The 19918-nt window shown below is 18.7% G+C and overlaps 7 protein-coding genes across 7 annotated transcripts; 2 read left to right on the top strand and 5 right to left on the bottom strand.

Annotated features, from left to right (window-relative positions):
• Nucleotides 1–381: 381 nt before the first annotated feature.
• Nucleotides 382–4803, bottom strand: PRELSG_1258200 (conserved Plasmodium protein, unknown function; the record flags this gene model as incomplete). The annotated part of the gene is made up of 1 exon (XM_028678397.1): nucleotides 382–4803. The coding sequence occupies one exon, from the start codon at nucleotides 4801–4803 to the stop codon at nucleotides 382–384; it is 4422 nt and encodes a 1473-aa protein (XP_028534691.1).
• Nucleotides 4804–6052: 1249 nt separating this feature from the next.
• On the bottom strand, nucleotides 6053–6271 carry PRELSG_1258100 (mitotic-spindle organizing protein 1, putative; the record flags this gene model as incomplete). Its single annotated transcript, XM_028678396.1, has 1 exon — nucleotides 6053–6271. The coding sequence occupies one exon, from the start codon at nucleotides 6269–6271 to the stop codon at nucleotides 6053–6055; it is 219 nt and encodes a 72-aa protein (XP_028534690.1).
• Nucleotides 6272–7436: 1165 nt separating this feature from the next.
• On the top strand, nucleotides 7437–9932 carry MDR5 (ABC transporter B family member 5, putative; the record flags this gene model as incomplete). Its single annotated transcript, XM_028678395.1, has 1 exon — nucleotides 7437–9932. The coding sequence occupies one exon, from the start codon at nucleotides 7437–7439 to the stop codon at nucleotides 9930–9932; it is 2496 nt and encodes an 831-aa protein (XP_028534689.1).
• A 1226-nt stretch (nucleotides 9933–11158) lies between these two features.
• On the bottom strand, nucleotides 11159–13837 carry PSOP7 (secreted ookinete protein, putative; the record flags this gene model as incomplete). The annotated part of the gene is made up of 1 exon (XM_028678394.1): nucleotides 11159–13837. The coding sequence occupies one exon, from the start codon at nucleotides 13835–13837 to the stop codon at nucleotides 11159–11161; it is 2679 nt and encodes an 892-aa protein (XP_028534688.1).
• A 926-nt stretch (nucleotides 13838–14763) lies between these two features.
• RRP42 (exosome complex component RRP42, putative) lies at nucleotides 14764–15609 on the bottom strand (the record flags this gene model as incomplete). Its single annotated transcript, XM_028678393.1, has 1 exon — nucleotides 14764–15609. The coding sequence occupies one exon, from the start codon at nucleotides 15607–15609 to the stop codon at nucleotides 14764–14766; it is 846 nt and encodes a 281-aa protein (XP_028534687.1).
• Nucleotides 15610–16194: 585 nt separating this feature from the next.
• On the bottom strand, nucleotides 16195–16377 carry PRELSG_1257700 (conserved Plasmodium protein, unknown function; the record flags this gene model as incomplete). Its single annotated transcript, XM_028678392.1, has 1 exon — nucleotides 16195–16377. The coding sequence occupies one exon, from the start codon at nucleotides 16375–16377 to the stop codon at nucleotides 16195–16197; it is 183 nt and encodes a 60-aa protein (XP_028534686.1).
• A 914-nt stretch (nucleotides 16378–17291) lies between these two features.
• PRELSG_1257600 (conserved Plasmodium protein, unknown function) lies at nucleotides 17292–19619 on the top strand (the record flags this gene model as incomplete). Its single annotated transcript, XM_028678391.1, has 1 exon — nucleotides 17292–19619. One exon carries the CDS (start codon nucleotides 17292–17294, stop codon nucleotides 19617–19619), a length of 2328 nt encoding a protein of 775 aa, XP_028534685.1.
• Nucleotides 19620–19918: the final 299 nt, after the last annotated feature.

The raw sequence follows: 19918 nt of genomic DNA, 5'->3' as shown, positions 1-19918 counted from the left end.
AAGAAATGCTAACCGTGTAAAGGATACAGACATTTTTATAAAAAAAAAAAATACAATTACTATATATATATAATTCAAATTAAATATATATATAATATATTTTTAATTTATATATATGTTATAAAAAAATTATCTTTTTATTAAATATCTATATAAAGAAAAAAATTTTAAATATAAATATTTAAAAAAGGTTATATATATTTATGTATGTATATTAGGAAAATGTTAAAAATATATTTTTTTCATAGAAATTTTTAAATCATACATAAAAATATAAATAAAAAAATAAAATAAAATAATATATATAAGAATCTTAATGAAATATATGTATAAAATTATTTATGTTTTTTTTTTTTTTTTTTGACATTGATTTGTAATATATCAAGTGTTTGAATATAAAATATTTGAATCGGTACTTCTACTACTATTTGAATTATTACTATTTGAATATTTCCTATATTCTTTTGGAGATTTGAAAATTTCTTCATTTTTTCTAGTTATATTATTGTTAAGATTAATAAAATTTATGCAATTGTTTTTTTCTATATTTGCTTCAATAATATTTTCTTTTTGATCATTAATTAACTTAACATAATATTCATCATCCTTTTCATTTTTTACAATTTTATGATATTCTAAATTACTCTTATTTTTCTGATTGTTAGCTATGAAATTACTATTAAAAAGAAATTCCTCACTTTCATTTTTTTCATTTATTGTATTGAAGATATCGCCATAATTAATAGCTTTCTTTGTATATGTATTTTCATTAAGAAAATTTTTTTTATTGTTCAATAAATTATCGTTAAAATTACTTTCTTTATTTATTAAACTGTCTATTTCCATGGTATTTTTGTTTCTTAAAAGTTTTAATTTTTTATAGTAATTTTCAAAATAAGAGTTTTCTTTATCGTTTATATCATTATTTTCACAGAAATGACCAACCTGTCTATTTTTTTTTTTTAAAAAATCAAATATCTTATTTTTTAATGAGAAATCTTGAGATTCTTTTTTTTTACATTTATACGATAACAAAAAATTATCGAAATTTGTATTAAATATATCATTTGAGTTAGAGTTATTTTTTTTTTCCTCTTCTATATTTTCGTTTGAATTAATTTCTTCATTTCTTTCTATATTTTTCATTTTTATCTTATTTAAATAATTTTTGTAAATTTTTTCTTTTTCTTTAAGCTCATCATCATCTCTATTTTTTTTATTATTTCTATTCTCCTGATTTTTTACTTTTTTACTTTCTTCTTCCTCATTTTCAACTTTGTATTTTTCATTACGTTCTTTATATAGTTCTTCATGTTCTTCTTCACTATCCTTTTCGTCTTCTTTAATTTCATTATTTTCTTTTTTGCAATTGTCTTTTTTGTAAATTTCTTTATTTATATCATCCTTTTTTTTATCACAATTCTTTTTAAGTTCAATATCTTCTTTTTCAACTTGTTTATATTCTACATTTCTTTTCATTTTTGAAATAACATCCTCATTTTTTAACTTCAAGTCATTATAAAAAAAAGAACTATTATTACTTTCAAATATATTTTCGCTTTTTGAGAATACGTTTTTGTCTTTTCCTACATATTTATTATTTGTATTCTTATTAGAACTATTAATTTCGTATGAAATAGAGGAAGTTTTTAAATTTTCATTTTTGTTATTGCATTTTAATAATTCCTTATTTTTTGTTATTAAATTATCATTTTTTATGAGATCTTTACTATTTTCTAAAATAAAAAAATTATTAGAATTATTCTTTTCTTTTTCAAAATCATTGATTTTGCAGCTATTCATTAAGTTAATTAAATTCTTATCATTTTCTTCATGTAAATCAGAAAATTCTTCTCTTTTTTTTTTTTTTGAAAGTAATAAAGATGCATCTTCATTATAATTATTACATAAATATTCTTTTTCTAAAATACTAAAAGAGTTACTTAAATTTTTTACACTTTCTATTTTAGATAGATCTATTGGAAAATTACTTATTGATTTCTTTTTATTTTCAATATTTTTATAAATATTTTTTAATCTTTCATTAATAATAAACAAACCATATATATTGCTTTTACTTTTATACTTACTCAATATATAAGATCTTATGTTACTTTGACTACTAAAGTTGTTAACTTCATTACCTTTTAAGAAATTATTATGGCTACTCTTAATAATGTAATTATTAGAAAAATAATTTCTATTTAATAATTTATTTACATTTCCTTTACTTTTTATCAGATTGTTACTCTGAAAAATATTATCATTTAATAATCCATTTATGTCATCTTTTTTTTTTGTTAAACTGTTACTTGAAAATTTTTTATCATCCATTAATTTCTTTAGGTTTTCTTTTCTTTTCATCATATTATTAGAATTCAATTTTTCATTTTTTATATTTGAAAGAAAGAATTCAATTGTTTTATTCTTATCTATATCTTCATTTATACAATACTCATGAATCTTAGTAATATCCTTTTCCTTTTCTATTTCTTCACTAAAAGAACTACTTGAAGTAATTTTTTTCAAATTACGAAAAAGGATTTCCTTCTCATTATTATAATTTTTATTAATTTTATTTTTTAATTGGGAACGATTTATACTTCCTAAAAAGTTTTTGTTATTATCGAGGGTACTGTTACTACATATTTTTTTTTCAGGAGCTAAATTGTTACTAAAACTAAAAATTTTACACTTTTTTAAGTTATATAAATTTAAATCATACAAATATTTATTACTGTTTAATTCTTTATTAAATATATTACTACTATTTAAATTACAATAATAGTTTTTTTTTTTTTTTTTTTCTTCTGATCTATTACTTTCTATAATGTTAGAGTAAAAATTTGAGTTTGATGATTTTTTTAATAATTGGTAATTTAAATTATTTAAATCAATTAAATTACTTTTTACGTTTGAAAACTTTATTTTTTCTTTTTCTATGCCATCATCTTCAATCTTATTGTTGTAACAATTTAAATTAGTAGAATAATTATTACTGCAATCATTATTATTGTTATTATTTAAATAATTATCATTATTATTTTTCTTTTCAATACTAGCAATACAATTATCATCTCCCATTAAATACTTTTCTTTATTCTCATTTTTCTCATATAAGCTTATTTTACAATTAGAATATTTATTTCCTTTAATGGGGCATATGTTATTATCATTTTTCTTTTTTGAATATATTTTCCTTTTTTTTAATATTTCTTTTTTCTTTTGTAAATTACTTTTTTTTTTCCTTTCTTTATTTGCATATTTATTATCTTCAGATAATTCACTATATTTCTTTATTTTTTCATCATCCTCATCTTCTTCATCATCTTCTTCTTCATCATCTTCTTCTTCATCATCTTCTTCTTCATCATCCCCTTCATTATTACTTTGATTTCCTTCTTTGTGCTCCCTTTTTTCATTGACGTTTCCATTTTCATCCTTTTTATTTCCATCTTCATCATATTCATCTTCATAATCATCATTTGTCTGCTCATCTTTCCCTTGAACATCTGTTGAATCACTAGAATAATTTTTTACTTTATTATTTTTGGTTTTTTTTATACTTAGAAAATTTTTGTTGAATACCATATTTTCTTTCTTTAAAAAGCAATTTTCATTTTGTAAGGTATTGATTAATTTTTCCTTTTTTCTAATATCATCATTTAGAATTTCATTATATTTTCTCAATTTTTCATTATTTATTCTGTATCCTTCAATGCTATTTTTTAAATATAGTAAATCTTTTTCGTTTTCTTCTATTTTTTTAACAAATTTTTTTTTATTTAAATCATTTAATTCTTTTTCTCTCACTAATTCTTCGTATGAATTTTTTATTATTAGAATATCATTTACCATATTTTTAATTATACTGTTTTTTTGACTAATTACATTATTAAATTTTATTTTTTCTTTTTCATTTTTTTCAATTTTTGCTATTAATTGTTCCTTCTTTTCTTGCTCTTCATTTATCATACTTGATAATTTTTTAATATTGTTATCCATTTCTTCTATTCTCTTTTCATAAAATTCTATACTAATTTTGCTTTGTTTTGTAATTTCTTCTTTTTCTTTTATTAAATTTTCTATTAAGCAATCTTTTTCATCATTTTTTTTTTTTTCATTATAATATTTATTTTCATAATCATTCAGTTGCATATTTGATTCTTTTTCATAATTATCTATCTTTTTCTTAAAATAATTTTCTTTTTCATCCATTTCATTTTTTAAAATATCCATTCTTCTATTATATGATTCTTTTATTTTATCAATTTCTTCATCATATATATTTTTTAGCTTTTCTATTTCATTTTTCATATCTTCAATACTTTTACTCAAAATAGAATTTTTCTCTTCTAATATCTTGTTTTCTTCATTTTTTTTATTTTCTTTTTGTACGGAATTTTCTAATTCTGCTTTTAATCTATAAATTTCATTAACCATATATCCAATATTGTAATTATCGTATGCATAACCGTTATATAAATTCAAGTTTTTATAATTTTCATTCATACAATTATCATTTTTATCTACATTCGCATGATAATTAGAAAAATTTGAGTTTAAAAAATTACTCAAACTTACATTATAAGCTTCATCATAAAAAGACAATTGCTCATTTTTGTTTTTTATTTTTTTTTTTTTTTTCTTTTTTTTCATTTCAACTAAATCAATGAGAGTTTTTTCATCTTTACTTACTTCATCATTATCATTAAAAATATCAATAAATTTTAATTTTGCACTTTTTTCTCTTTCTTTTTCTTTTTTTTTTAAAACTTCTGAGGGAGATTCATAGTTTTCCATCTTCTTTGTCTCATTTTAATAAAATTATAAAAAAATACAAATTTTAACTAATGATTAGTAATAATATGTATATATATAAAGAAAAAAAATTAAATAATAAAAAAAAAATAAAGTATAATTAATACTATGGAAAAAAGGAAAAAATATAAATGTATTTTTTTGTGAAAATCAATTGTAATACAAGAAAAAAAATATAAATATCAGAACAATAAAATATTAACCAGAAAAAAAAAAAAAAGAAAAAAAAAAATACATGATTAAATGGAAAAATAAAAAGTTAAAAATAATAAAGATACACAAAGAAAAATATTTTTCATTAGAACAAAAAAAAAAAAAAAAAATCTAGATACATTGTACATACGTATATATATTTATTTATAATTTAAGACAATTTAAAATAAGTTACTTTTTCTTTTTTTATATATTTTAATATATTCTTTTTTCTTAATTTAATACTATTATTCGTATTTTTTTTATAAATTTTTTTTTTATTATGCACTATTAATCAACAAGAAATAATAACCAGTTTCGAACAAATTATAATCAAAAAGAGACTTTTTTCTTATTTTTTTTTTTAAATATCCAATAATTCTTTGCAATTTTTTTTTTTAATACATATTATTTAGACAATAAAAGGAAAATATAAATGTACATATATATATTTTTTTTACATTAAAATTTCCATATTTTTATGATATATATAAAAAAAAACTAAAAATAAAAAAAAAAATTTTATTTTACATTTTTTTTTTTTCGTATTTCTTCTTAGGATTATTTCATATAAAAATTCAATAAGTGCATATTCCTTTATTTTTATCTTAAAGCTTTTTTTTAATTTTTAATAATTTTAAGTAATAGCAAAGCAAAATAAAAAAAAAATATATTTTCAATTTATTATAATTAGTTGGAAAACTTATAAAAAAAAAATGTTATACATAATAACTAAAAAAAAAAAAATGATAAATAACATTAAAAAAAAAAAATATAATTTCAATAAAAAAATTTAGAAAAAATCATGTAACTTTTTTAAAAAAAAAATAGTATCTCCAAATATCTTGAAAGATGTGAATTTTTCTTAGTAGCATTATTTTTTCTGTTTTTCTTTTTATAGACATAATTAGAAATACTTTTTTTTTTTTTTTAAATTCATTTTATAAAAATATTTTAAATGCATTTAAAAAAAAAAAAAAAAAAAGATATTTATGTTATTATGTGCTTTCTATTTTTGATACATAAGCTAAATGTTTCCTTATTTTACATTACTCATATTGTTATTTAAATTCTGAAGAAATTTCTCCTTTTCTTTTTTTAATTGAATAATAATATGAGAAAGTATTTTGGGGCTAACTCCATATTCACATAATTGTATTAATATGACTATAGTTTCTTTATCTAAGTTTACATTTAATATGTTCGAGATTTCATAAATTATTTCAATAGCTTCTTTTTTAGCTTCTTTATCGCTCATTTTTATAATTTTTTTTTTTTATTAAAATATTACATAGATATCTTCTAATTTGATTATTTTTATAAGTGATATATCTTAATATATATTTTTTCCCCTTTTTTTATTAGTTCTCAATATTTTATTATTTTAAAATAATATAATTTTTTATTCTTTCTTATATCGAATCCTCTAATTTTCAAAATTTGTTATGAGAAAATAATATATATATATATATATATGAATAAAATATATTTTAAAAATATAATAATATTGTTATAACATACTAAACCTTATAAAAAAAAAAAAAATTACGGACAATTTTACATATTCAAGACTTATTTTTATCATTTATTTATTTTTTTTTTTTTGAAATAATTTTATTCCTAAAATATTTTAATTATTTAAAATAGAAATATTTGTGATATACTGCAATTAAATTATTTTATGAATTATTATATAATAAAACAAAAAAAAATAAATTTTTCTTTTTATCAAATTAATATTTGGTATAGTAAATATTTTATAAATGTGAAATTTTAAATACACATTGCTTAATATCATATAAAAAATATCCTTTTAAATAATCAGAACCCTTTTTTTTATTTTACGTAAAGAATACAATATATAAACATATTAAAAAAAAAAATACAAAATTGGAGAATGATATATTTTTTAAATTTTGTTAATACATTATAAAAACTTATTTTAACAAAAAAAAAAAAAAAAAAAATTAAAAAAAAAAAATTATCTGAAAAAAGCAACTTTTAAATAGAATAAACATATATGTTTTCACTTGCTCTTGTTAATGGATTCCATCTTTCATTTTATCCAATAAAATTGTTTTAAAATTTATTATTTCATAAAAATGTAAACTTATATATAAATTAAATAAAAGAATTAAAAGAGAAAATATTTTAATGTGGTTTATAATTTTTTATTATTCAAAAATAAGTGTTTTATTTTAATTATTTTTCATTGTCTAGTTATAATTCTTGATATATAATTTTTATATTTTTTTTATTACTTGATATCCTGGAATATTTATTAAATAAATATTAGTTCACTTATTTATTATATATATATATATATATTAATTTTTTTTATATAATTAATTTGATCTTTATTTTTATATTAATACTGCTGTTATTTTATTTGGTATATATATAAGTGAATTTATGAATACATTATGGGAAATGTATTATGTAAGAGTAAAGAATCAAAAAATGCCTTGATTAATTTTTTGTTGAATATTTTTAAGAAATATTTTAAAAAAGGAGAAAAATTGAATAATGAATTTGAAAATGATAGAAATAAAAATGCAAAAATAAAAGAAAAAAAGAAAAATTATGTAATCAGGGCAATATGTGATATGACTAAATATGAAATAACGTTATTATCAATGGCTTTAGTATTTTTAGCTATCAATGCATATACTAACTTAAGTTATCCAAAAATTATGGGAGAATGCATTGAATCAGATAATATGAAACATATGAAATATAATTTTTTAAGTAGTATGTTACAAAAAACAATTTTTTTTAAAAAATTTCATTTAAAAACAAATAACAACATAAATACAATTTTTTATTATTTTCCTTATTTTGTATTTGGAGGATTAGCATCATATTTTAGAATATATTTTACAAATAAATGTATCAAAAATGTAGAATTTCGATTAAAAAAAGAAGTTCACAATAAGATCATCAGTGCAAATGATGAAGAATTTAAAAAATATAAATCTTCTGATTATTTAGTTAACTGTACTTTTAATGAAATAAAATTTTCCTCAAAGGAATTGGTAACATCTATTACTCAAATGCTGAGATATGTTAATTCTATTGTTGGAGGCATGATTTCAATGATTTTAATTTCTTCTTATTTAACAAAATTTTGTATATTTATTGTTCCAACATATGGTTTTTTTGTGCTAATGATTTTAAAAAAATTAAAAAACATTAGAATAAAAACTGATAATTTTGATGAAAAGCAAATGGCACGTTTTTCGGACATTTTACAAAAAAAAAATATTATTTCTATATTTGGTAATGAGTACTATGAAAAAAAGTACTTTTCTGAAAAACTAAAAGTTGTAGATAAATTGCATAAAAAGTATTTTAATTGTGAAGCTATGTTTTATTCTTTTTTAAACATTGGTAGTAATATTGTTATATGTTCAATATTATGTTTTGGTAAAATGGAATTAAAAAATAATCATATTACACATGGTCAGTTGGTTTCATTTATTGCATATAGTAGTATGTTGGGATTAGGTATTGTTGGATTGCTTAAATTAAAAAAAGATCTTAATATTCTTCAATTAAGTTTGCAAAAAATTTATGAAATTTTGGATTTTTCTAAATCCTATACAACAGATAATACTAACGACACACTTTTATTAAATTGCGAAAGTATAAAAAATAAAAATGAAAATCATAATAAAAAAAATTTCGAAATAGCAAACAATGATGATTATAATGTTTTAAATAATAAAAATATATTACCTGAAAATATTAAAGGTGCTATAAAATATGAAAATGTTAATTTTTCCTACAACAGTTTTGACAAAAAAAAAAATAAAATTTTAAAAAATATACATTTTGAAATTAAGGAAAATGAAAAAGTTGCAATAATAGGAAAAAGTGGATCGGGGAAATCTACATTATGGAAACTTTTAACTAGAGAATATGAATATGAAGGAAATATTTATGTTGACAATTATAATATAAAGGATATTCACAAGACTTATTTTAAAAAAAATATTTTGTCAATTAGTGAGCAAGAATGTAGTATTTTGAATAGATCTTTATATGAAAATTTAATTTATGGATTGTTACCTGTAAAAATATTAAACGAGAAGAAAATTTTCAAAATAATTTTTGATAACATCGACTCTAATCAATTTTTATACAAAAAAATTCGAACTCGTGCTATGGAAAATAAAGATGAAACTAATAATCTTTTAGATAATCTAACATATAAAAATAAAATTTCTTTAATTCTTCAAAATTATGATTTAAATAAGTACGAACATCTTGAGGAAAAATTTCATTCTTACTTAAAATCATCTATAGAAGAAAAAAATTTTTTCAGTGAAGAGGAAAAAAAATTTATAAATGAAAAAATACAAGACATAGTTAAAAATATTCACTGTAAAAATAACAATAATAATAATAGTTTTAATTATAATAAAATAATCTCAAATAATTCAAATGATACAAAATATAATATAAATAATTATACATTTTTAAAGGATTACAAAAATAAATTAGGTACAATAAATTCATCAGTCAACGTATTATGTGAGGAATTAGATTTAATTAATTTTATTAATTCACTGCCTCAAAAATTTCATACAAAAGTTCAACACAATTCTATGTCATCAGGACAAAAACAAAGAATTTCAATTATCCGTTCACTAATGAAAGATACACCCATATATGTTTTTGATGAAATTACATCATTTTTAGATGAATCAAATATAGAAAAAGTATACAAGCTTATTAATACTTTAATACCTAATAAGACTATAATATATATTACTCATTCAATACAAATTTTAAAAGAAATGGATAAAATTATTATTGTTGATGATGGAGAAATAAAATCAATAGGAACGTATCATGAAATAAAAAACAATCCATTATTTTTAGACATTTTTTCATTGCATAATAATAAAATATAAATTTTTTTATTCATATATAAATTTGTGTAATAATTTATTTTATTCTTAAATATATAAATATAACTTATCATTTAAAAAGTATTTTTCTTTATTATTTTTGTTGTATAATTTCTTTTTATTATTATTTCTATCTGTTATTATTAATAACTTTGCTTATTTATTATTTTGTTTACTTTTATTTTCTTTTTTTTTTATTGAATATTGTTGTTCTTGTAATTCCCAATATTTATATATACATCTTATTAAAAATTAATGGATATAAAATTATATATTTTTAACTTCATATTTTCACCTTGTGGTACCTATTTTTTATATTGTTAAAATTATTAAAGGGAAAAAGATAAAAAAAATAATAAATAAATGAAAAAATTAAAGTATATTTATGGATAAAATATTATCTACTAAAATTAATATATACACTAAAGTTATAAATATTGTATAATTACATAATATTAAAGTTATGTAAAATTTTATTACATTAATAACAGGTTTTTAGAAGATGTACGCTACACTTCAAGAATACCTTTATTAATTTTGTTAATACAGTTCTTATTTCATATATTGTAAATAAAATTAATACATATATGAAGAAAAATATATTATAAAATATTTATATATATATATATATATATAAATCTTGAATATTAAAGAAAATGATGTTTTGTTCTATTATTCCATAATTCTTACCAATAAATGATATAAAGAAAAAAAAATAAATAAATAAAAATAAAATAAATTAATAATAGTAAGAACCTAATGATTAAGTTGAGTTATCTAACAATGAACAAATATCTATCTATTTAGACTATTGTTTAAAGTAAGATATGAAAAAAATATTTAAAAAAAATTCTAGGGTTATATGAGTAAATAGTGCTTCTTTTAAAATAAAAAAAATATGTATATATTTTAGTTAATTATAATATAATGAATATATATATTAACAAATAATAAAAACAATGAAACACAAAACAAAAAAAATACTAAAAGTCAAGGTATTAGAAATATATTTATGTTAAAAATAATATATATTCCTATCAAAAAAAATCCTTGATGTTTTATTTATATGCAAACAAAGCAAAAATTATAAAAATATGATATAAGAATTCTAAGAAAAATAACAGAAAAAATATGTTTGTTTAATCATAATGAAAAGCATCATATCTTCTATACATAATTTATTAAATTGTTTTTAAATTATTTTATGCATAATTTCTTATTTTTCTTATTTAAAAATTATAGCAATCACTTGTTTTGTCTACCCATATATTTTCCTTATCTTTAGGAGACTCATAAGCGTCACTTGTAGCTTCATATATTTTACCTTCATATATAACTCTTTCACCTTTACTGTACAAATTGTTCATGTAATTCAGAGCACCACATACATATTTATCATAATCACATGAACCTTTTAATTTCCAATCAGTAATATTTGTAGTAGGCATAGAATCTGAATTCACAATATTTTGAAAAACATATCCGCTTAACTTAACTAATTTACCTTCTTCATCAACGTATTCGTGGTTTAAATCCCAATCATCTATGAATGAGCAATTATATAAATTTAAGTTATATACTTTACGAGAATTTTTTATTATATTCTTCTTTTTCCTAATTAAAGAGTTCTCACTAGTTGATATGTTTTCAACATTTTCATCACTAAAACTATCTAAATTTTTGTCTTCTTTCATTTTTTCAATAATTAAGTCATTTTCATTGTAATTGTCATTTTCTGTATCACTACTGTTTTCATCTGAATCTTCATTAAAACTCTCGTTTGAATTCTCATTTGACGTGCTAATATTTTCATCATTACCATCATTTTGTTCACTATTCACATCATCATTAATGTTTTCTGTTCTAGTTTCTAGGAAACCTATCTCTCCCTTGTTTTCCTCAGAGGATCCTGATAAAACCTTTGGTTTGTTTTTGAGTCTGAATTCTTTCGGTAATTCTATTGAAATTGATGCTTCTGGCACTTTTAAATTTTTAGGTTCTCGCAAAAAGCGATTTTCTGTAGTAATATCATTTTCATCACCTTTTAATGTAGAATATTTATAGTATTTTATTTTTTTATTTCTCATGTAATTAGATACATCATTTTTCTTTTCATTTAAAACATTTAATTTTTTTTTTTCTTTTAAACGCTGATATACTTCCTCACCATTTCTATTATTATTCCCTTTTAATGATATATTCCTCATTTTTTTTTTATTTTTTGTACTAATATTATAATTTTTGTTATTTAATGAAGATATATCATTAATCTTTGACTTAGGATTAAATACGTTTTTTATTTTTATTTTTTTATCATTATTTATAGTTTCATTAGGAATATCTATATCCTCTCCTCCATTTAAATAGCCTACGTTTGTATCAATAGTACTTATGCCTATTTTTATAATATTTAATTTCTCATTATTATCGAAATTAAAAGAATTTCTATCTATTGGAGTAAATTTATCAGAATAATCAGTAGTTGTCTCATTTCTATGACTTATAGTATTATCATATCTTTCATTAGAAGTATCAATATCATCACTATTGCCAATATCGTAATACTTATTTGATATATCATTAATATCACTATTTACTTGGGTACCATAATCATTATTTAATAGATCATCTTCATTGTTTAACATACTTTCATCTTTAATACTTACTATGCTATCAATAGAATTATTATCCAAATAGTCAAAAACATTATATAATTTATGATCCTCTCCATTTATTATCGGCATATTAAAAGAATCATTAGATAAATCATCAACATCCCTATCTAATATGTTATCAGAATCTTCTTGTAATGCATTATCCTCATCATCGTTTTTTTTTGCTGAGTAATTATCATCACTTATTAAATAAGAATCGTCAGTATCTTCATCCTGATCATCAATAGTGTTATCTAATATAGTATGATCATCCTTTTGAAATAAATTATCTTCATCATTGCTTAAAGAATTATCAAAAGCGTCACTAGCCAGATCATCAACAACGTTATCTAATAATTCATCAGAATCTTCATTTAATGTATTATCCTCGTCATCGTTTCTTTTTGCTGAGTAATTATCATCACTTATTAAATAAGAATCGTCAGTATCTTCATCCTGATCATCAATAGTGTTATCTAATATAGTATGATCATCTTTTTGAAATAAATTATCTTCATCATTGCCTAAAGAATTATCAACAACTATATCACTAAATAAGTCATCAACAACATTGCCTAATGTGTTATCATCATTATCTAAAGAATTATCAATGGTGTCACTACCCAAAGAATCAACACTGTTATCTAATATATTATCATTGTCATTATTTGGTATAGTATCATCATCACTATCTAATATATTATTTCTATAATTGTTTGGATCAAAATAAGTAACTAAAAGGCTTTTGCCATACATATTTTCTTTATTTGCATCACTCTTAGTAATATCGTTATTATCAGTAATACTTCTATATTTGTAATGATTATTTTTATTTAATATATGCATTTTATTACCACTAATTTTTGATTTATTTTTGATATCATCGTGCATATCTTTTGTTCTATCGAAATTTTTAGTTTTTTTTGAATAAACATTATCATTTTTGTCATTTAATGTGGTGTTCACGGAAAAATACTTTGAGTCGGGATATTTCTCTTTTTTTGAAAAACCTAAATTAATAGGATTATTTAATTTATTGGGTTTTAATATACTAGCCAATCTATTTTTCAAATCTACATGATTTATTCTTTCGTTTGGATAAGATAAAATATATTTTTTTAATTTTTCATTCTTATTATAAATGTTTAATCCATATGTAAAATGTTTTTTTACTTCATCTAATCCTAGTTCACATAATACTTCTAATAATAATGCATATGCAAATATTGAGAAACAATATTTTTTTATATTCATTATTACAACTACATAAAATTATTCAGAATTTAAATTAAGTTAAAATTTAGAACAAGAAAAAATATGCAAACATTAATTTCAATTAAACGAAAATTATTAAATACACCGTTGTTTAAAAATCTACTAATTATTATGTTTGTAATTTATGAGAAAAATTATTAGAAATAAAAGTAGTGTTTAATATAACAAAAAAAAAGAAAAATACACACATACATAAATATAGATTTATCTATATATGTGCATATACATAAATATATATATAAAATGAGATTAAAATTACGACATTAAAATTTCTTATAAACATTAAATTTTGATAAATAAAACATGAACTATCAATTTTTTTGTTTTTTTTTTCTTTGAATCATATTATCTATTATGCAATGATTTTTGTTTTATTTAAGATATAAAATTTTTTAAATTATATCAAAAATGAAAATCCTATTTGTAATAATAATTTTTATACTATTAATTATGCCAGCTATTTCACCTATAATTTTTTGGTCTTTTTTTTTTTTAAGTCTGTGTTGTACATTTACAATTTATTTACTTGCCAGTAATACAAAAAAGAAAAATTTTTCTGAATTGTTCATAAATATTGTAATAATATATGAACCAGATAGAATAAAAATAAGCATGTATTTCTGTTCATGAAAAAATTATGCTATAACTTTTTGTTTGTGTGAATATGGCTTTTTTTTTTTTCTCCTAAATTTATAAGAAAAAAATTAAAAAAGAAGAAATATGAAAAATGCTAGCAAAAATATATTTCATATTCTTCATAATAACAATTTTGTGTATGATATACTTCATAGAATATAGAATATTCACATTAGTTATTCTTAAGTGGGAAAAAACCAGGATACATTATGCAGAAATTCTCTTTAATTGTGTTTGAACTTCATGAAAATTTGTAAAACCCTTTTTTATTATAAAGAGGAATTTTTCATTTCTATTTTATCAATTGCTTCATTGATCTTCTCAAAAAGAATATGAGAAATTTTTGAGGAGTTTTCTGCTATGTTTAATATTGAAGAAATTTCCATTGAAATACCGTATAATTTGTGAAATGCTACACATTTTCCACTTGATGCAATAGCTACAACAAAAATATTTTCAACCAACTCTTCTTCAATTTTAGACATATCATAAATATATTTATTGTTTATTTCTCCAATAGAAATGCATATAGGAACATTTTCATATGGAAAGTTTGTTTCCTGATTTTCAACAATTTCTAACTGATAATCTTTATTTTTAGAATCATTGAATACATCTGACTCCTCAATTTGCTTTTTCGGTATAACAACAGGTATAGAAGTATTTTTTAAAGCTACATATATAGCTATGCTAATAATGTCTAATAATCCTCCTCCAGCATTCAAAACCATAACATTTATATCAACACTCCAAACAAACTTTGAAGATAAAATACAAAGTTTTTTTTTATTGATATTATTTTTTATGCATAAATCATAAATAATTGAAGTCATAGTTTGTAAATGTTCTTTTTTTATTCTGTTTGTAGCGACAGATGCTGGACAATCTATCTGTAAATTAACAAAACCTTCATCATGTGTATCTGGATTAGGAGTTACCAAAGAAAGTTTTATTCCACAAATTACATTATTTTCTTCATTCATAACGCTGCTACTTCCATCTGCTGAAACTAAAATACTTTTATTTATTTCTATTGATCTATATGTTGATAGAGCTCTTCCATCCACCCTAATATTTGAATTGATACTATCTTCAATATATTTTAAACAACTCATTTTTTTTTCTCTGTAAATTTTTTTTTTCTATTATATCTTTTAAAAATGATCAATAAATATCCCAAAATCGTTTAAATGAATATACTAATAATCTTTTCTATGAATAAAACGTTTCCATATATGATTTTTTTTAATTATTTTATTTTAATACTAAAATTAATAAAATAATTTATGTAATACAGTAATTACAATAATATTAAACAATATAAAATAAAGCATAAGAGTATAAGGAACAAAAAAAAAAAAAATTATAAAAGTTTATTATATATTTTTAATAAAAGTATGCCCACAATTGTCACAATAAAGTAAAAAAATATGCAAATATGTATCATTAATTATATAGTAAAAAACCTCAACAGTAAAATATATAATCTATGTTCAAATACTTTATAAAATTTAAATTTCACAAATGTTTCATAAATATATTTAATTTATGTAAAAATATTTGTATGTATAATAAATTAAAGAACAATTAATTTGATAGAAAGAAAAGAAGATATTTATGAATCCACGAAAATTTTCTTTTATTTTTCTATAGCAAAATTTAACTAAAACAGTTATGCTAATCTAAAAATATACTTTATTTTAAAGATAATTATCACTATAATATCCTTGATATTCTCCCATTTCTTTTCTTATATCGCTATGTTTTTTTGATTTATTGAAACATATAAATGAATTAATATAATAAAAATTTATTATAAAATTTTTGTTCTTATTCCAAATATGATATAAAAGTAGAAGTAAAATAAATATTATTATAATCATTTTATTATTACGAAAATTTAATGTTGCATATCCACCTTAATTTCATTTTAAAATATGAATAAAGTTACAAACTGTTCTAATAATACTAATTCATAATAAATACATTTTAATATATATATATTGTTTTAATTATGAAAAAATTTTCCTTTTTTTTTTTTCTACTTTTTATAAATCAATTATTATACCATAGGAAAAATAAATATGCATGGTAAATAAAACAAAGTTTTAAAAGGTATATTCTTGCAAAACTGTGTTAATATAATTAAATTGTATTTTAAAGATGTATAAATTAATAATTAAAAAAAACGAGTAATGAAACATAATTTTATAAGAATTTCATGAGAGTACAAAATAAAAACTATATTAACTCTTTTTTTTAAAATTTACAAAAAAAAAATTTTTTTAAAAGTATCTATTTTTCATTTCTTTTAATATTCTTTTATATATATAAAATATAGTGATAAATAAATTTTAATATGTAGTATTTATTTTTGTTGCGTAATATGTTGGCAGATGAAAACAGTGATAGCTGTTTCAAAGCATTCCATAAAATTTTTTAAAAAAAAATTAATTATTAATAATATTTAACTCATATTATTGGATTAATGTTAATTTAAAAATAATATTTTCATTTTAAAATAAAAAAAAAAAAAATATAAATGTTGATAATTAATTTTTCTATTCATTATAAATATGAATATTTTTTTTTTAATATATCATTTAAATAATTTTTTTTATTTAAAACAAATATTTTTAAAAAAAATTTTGTTTTTATTTTAATTTTGTATAATTTTTAATGTCATATACTAAATTAGAACTAAAATTATATATAGAGATTAAATAATTAAATGATTTTCCTTACTAATAAGATATATTTTCATTAAAATAAAATATTTGTTTTCATTGAATATAAGATGAACAAAGCCATGAATAATAATAAAGATAAAAAATTCAAAATGGAGACAAAATGTAAAAAGAAGAAACAAAAAATAAATCAGTCAAAAAATCGTAAGGAAAGTTCATTAAAAGAAAAGAAAGTTAATTCAATAGAAAAAAAACTCAACAATAAGAAGTTAAAATATACTAAAATTTTGAAAGAAAATAGTGATATAGAAGATAAGGAAAATTTTAATTTAGAAGAATTTTATAATAAAAGTGATTTAAGTGATACAAGCTCTAGTGATAGCATAAAAAGATTTGAGGAATGTATTTTAAGTAATGACGACAACACAAATGAAGCAAAATTAATTAGCATAGAATACGTGAATAAATATTTAAATTCTATTAATAAAAGAACAAGGCTAAATAAATTAGTTAAATTATTATCATTTTATAGAGATGCTTTAGATTTATTTATTGTTAATGAAGTAGACAGTGAATTACCTAAGGCAACAAACACTAATAAAACAAAAAACAAAAAAAAAAAAATAGAAAAGAAAAAAAATAAATATTCAATGAATCTAGATACTTCCTTATTTATTGTTTTTAACGTAATATATAACATTGATACACTTTTTTATAATATTACTAATGATGGTAATTTAAAAATGAAGATTTGGAAAATAGAAAGTATAAAAAAAAACGAGTTATTTGAAGATGAAAATAAAAATATAAAAAATAATAATTTTTCTTCAAATAAATACGATTTAGAAAATATATGTAACTATAAAAATATTCAAAAATTTAAACCTATTATTATATATTTTTTTAAAACATTACTGATAAAGATAAAAAACATAAATAACAATGATTTATGTTTAGGAATTTTAAAAATAATTAAAAATAAGGAAATATTGAGATGGATAATAATATTTAGTTATGGAAAACACTTTTTAAAAAAAATATGTAAATTTTTTATTATTTCCAAAAATAATGAAACTTATTTTTTCTTATTTATATTAATTCAAAATATGTTTCAGTTATATAATGAAAAAAAAAGAACTATATTTAATAATTTATCCAAATCAGAATATGAAGAAGAAAATGAAATTAAAAAAACTTATGATATGGAGAAGACTATATTTGAAATATACCAGAATTTTTTTCAATCCTTTTTAATACATTACGGTACAAATTATAATATTTCTAATTTAAGCCATATGAATTTTAAAGAAAACTGTTTGATTGAATTATTTACCTATTTATCACATGATGTTGCTTATACAATTGCCTTCAGGTATATACAAATAATTATTCAGAAAATTAGAGAGCAATTTAAAACATTTTTTGAAGAGAAAAAAACAAATAAAAAAAAAGATGATCATAAAAAAGTAAGTAAAAATATAATGGATTTAAAAAAATTTCATTTACATAGTAGTTATATGATATTGCTAATAAGATTTCTAACAAAAATTATAAAACTATGTGATAATTTAGATACTTTAACATATGGTATAACCATATTAATTATTGCTATTTTGAAAACAAAAATTAATAATATGAAATTTATACCTATTAATTTGCAATTTATTAACATTTTAATTCGTATAATGGAAGATAAAAAAAAATATATTCCATTATTTTCATATTTTTCATGCATTTTGAATGGTTTGAAATCGTATAAGCATATAAGATCAGTTTCAAAAAACCAAACAGTAAGAATGACTATTGAAAATTTTGATATTAACACAAGTATAGAAATTGATGAAAAATTAATATCTGATTTTTCAATAGCTCACCAAATTTATGATAAAATATATGTACTTTTATATGATTATATTGGTCTTATGGCAAATCATATTTCTTTTCCAGAATTTTTTATTGTTATAGAATCATATTTAAAAAAATATTACTCAGAATGTGAAATTCATGTATTTAAATCTAGAATAAAAAGTTTACTGATACAAGCAAAAAGTTCTATTGATATAATTTTAAATAAAAGAAAAAACATAAATATATATAATGCACATGATAAAATGATTCATTTTCAAAATGAAAAATTACCATTATCAAGCCAAAGACTGATTGTATTACAAAATTATGAAAATACCTATTTAAAAAAAATAGAGGCGAAATTAAGTGGCTTAGAAAATATCAAAAATACTGAGAAAGAAGATAGCGAAAATGAAAAAATAAATGACAAGAAAAAAAAGAAAAAAGTTATAAAAAAGAAAAGAGAAACTTCAGAAATTATAGATGATGATAAAAGAAAGAAAATGAAAAAAATAAAAGATTCTATGATTTTATCTAATAATGACAATTTAGAAGAATTTTCTATGTCAAGTGAAGAAGAATCAGAATAACTAATATAAGTGTGAATTCATTAAGATATATTAGGTCGAATACACATTTGTTATTTTTGCTATTTTACTTAATACATATAGCAATATATATAAAAAAAAAGTTTTTTTAATTATATTTATAATACTACATTTTTATTTTATAATATTTTCAATACCTCAAACTATTTGTTTACATATTTTTTCATTTATGTCTATATATATTGTTACTTTTATTTTATTTAATATATATAATATTTTAATTCATTTTAATAATAATTGTAATATTTCTATATGAACATAAAAAATTATATCATTTATCG

This window comes from Plasmodium relictum (assembly GCF_900005765.1).
Source record: "Plasmodium relictum strain SGS1 genome assembly, chromosome: 12".
Taxonomy (NCBI): Eukaryota; Apicomplexa; class Aconoidasida; order Haemosporida; family Plasmodiidae; genus Plasmodium; species Plasmodium relictum.
This window is presented reverse-complemented; position numbering and strand designations above follow the sequence as displayed.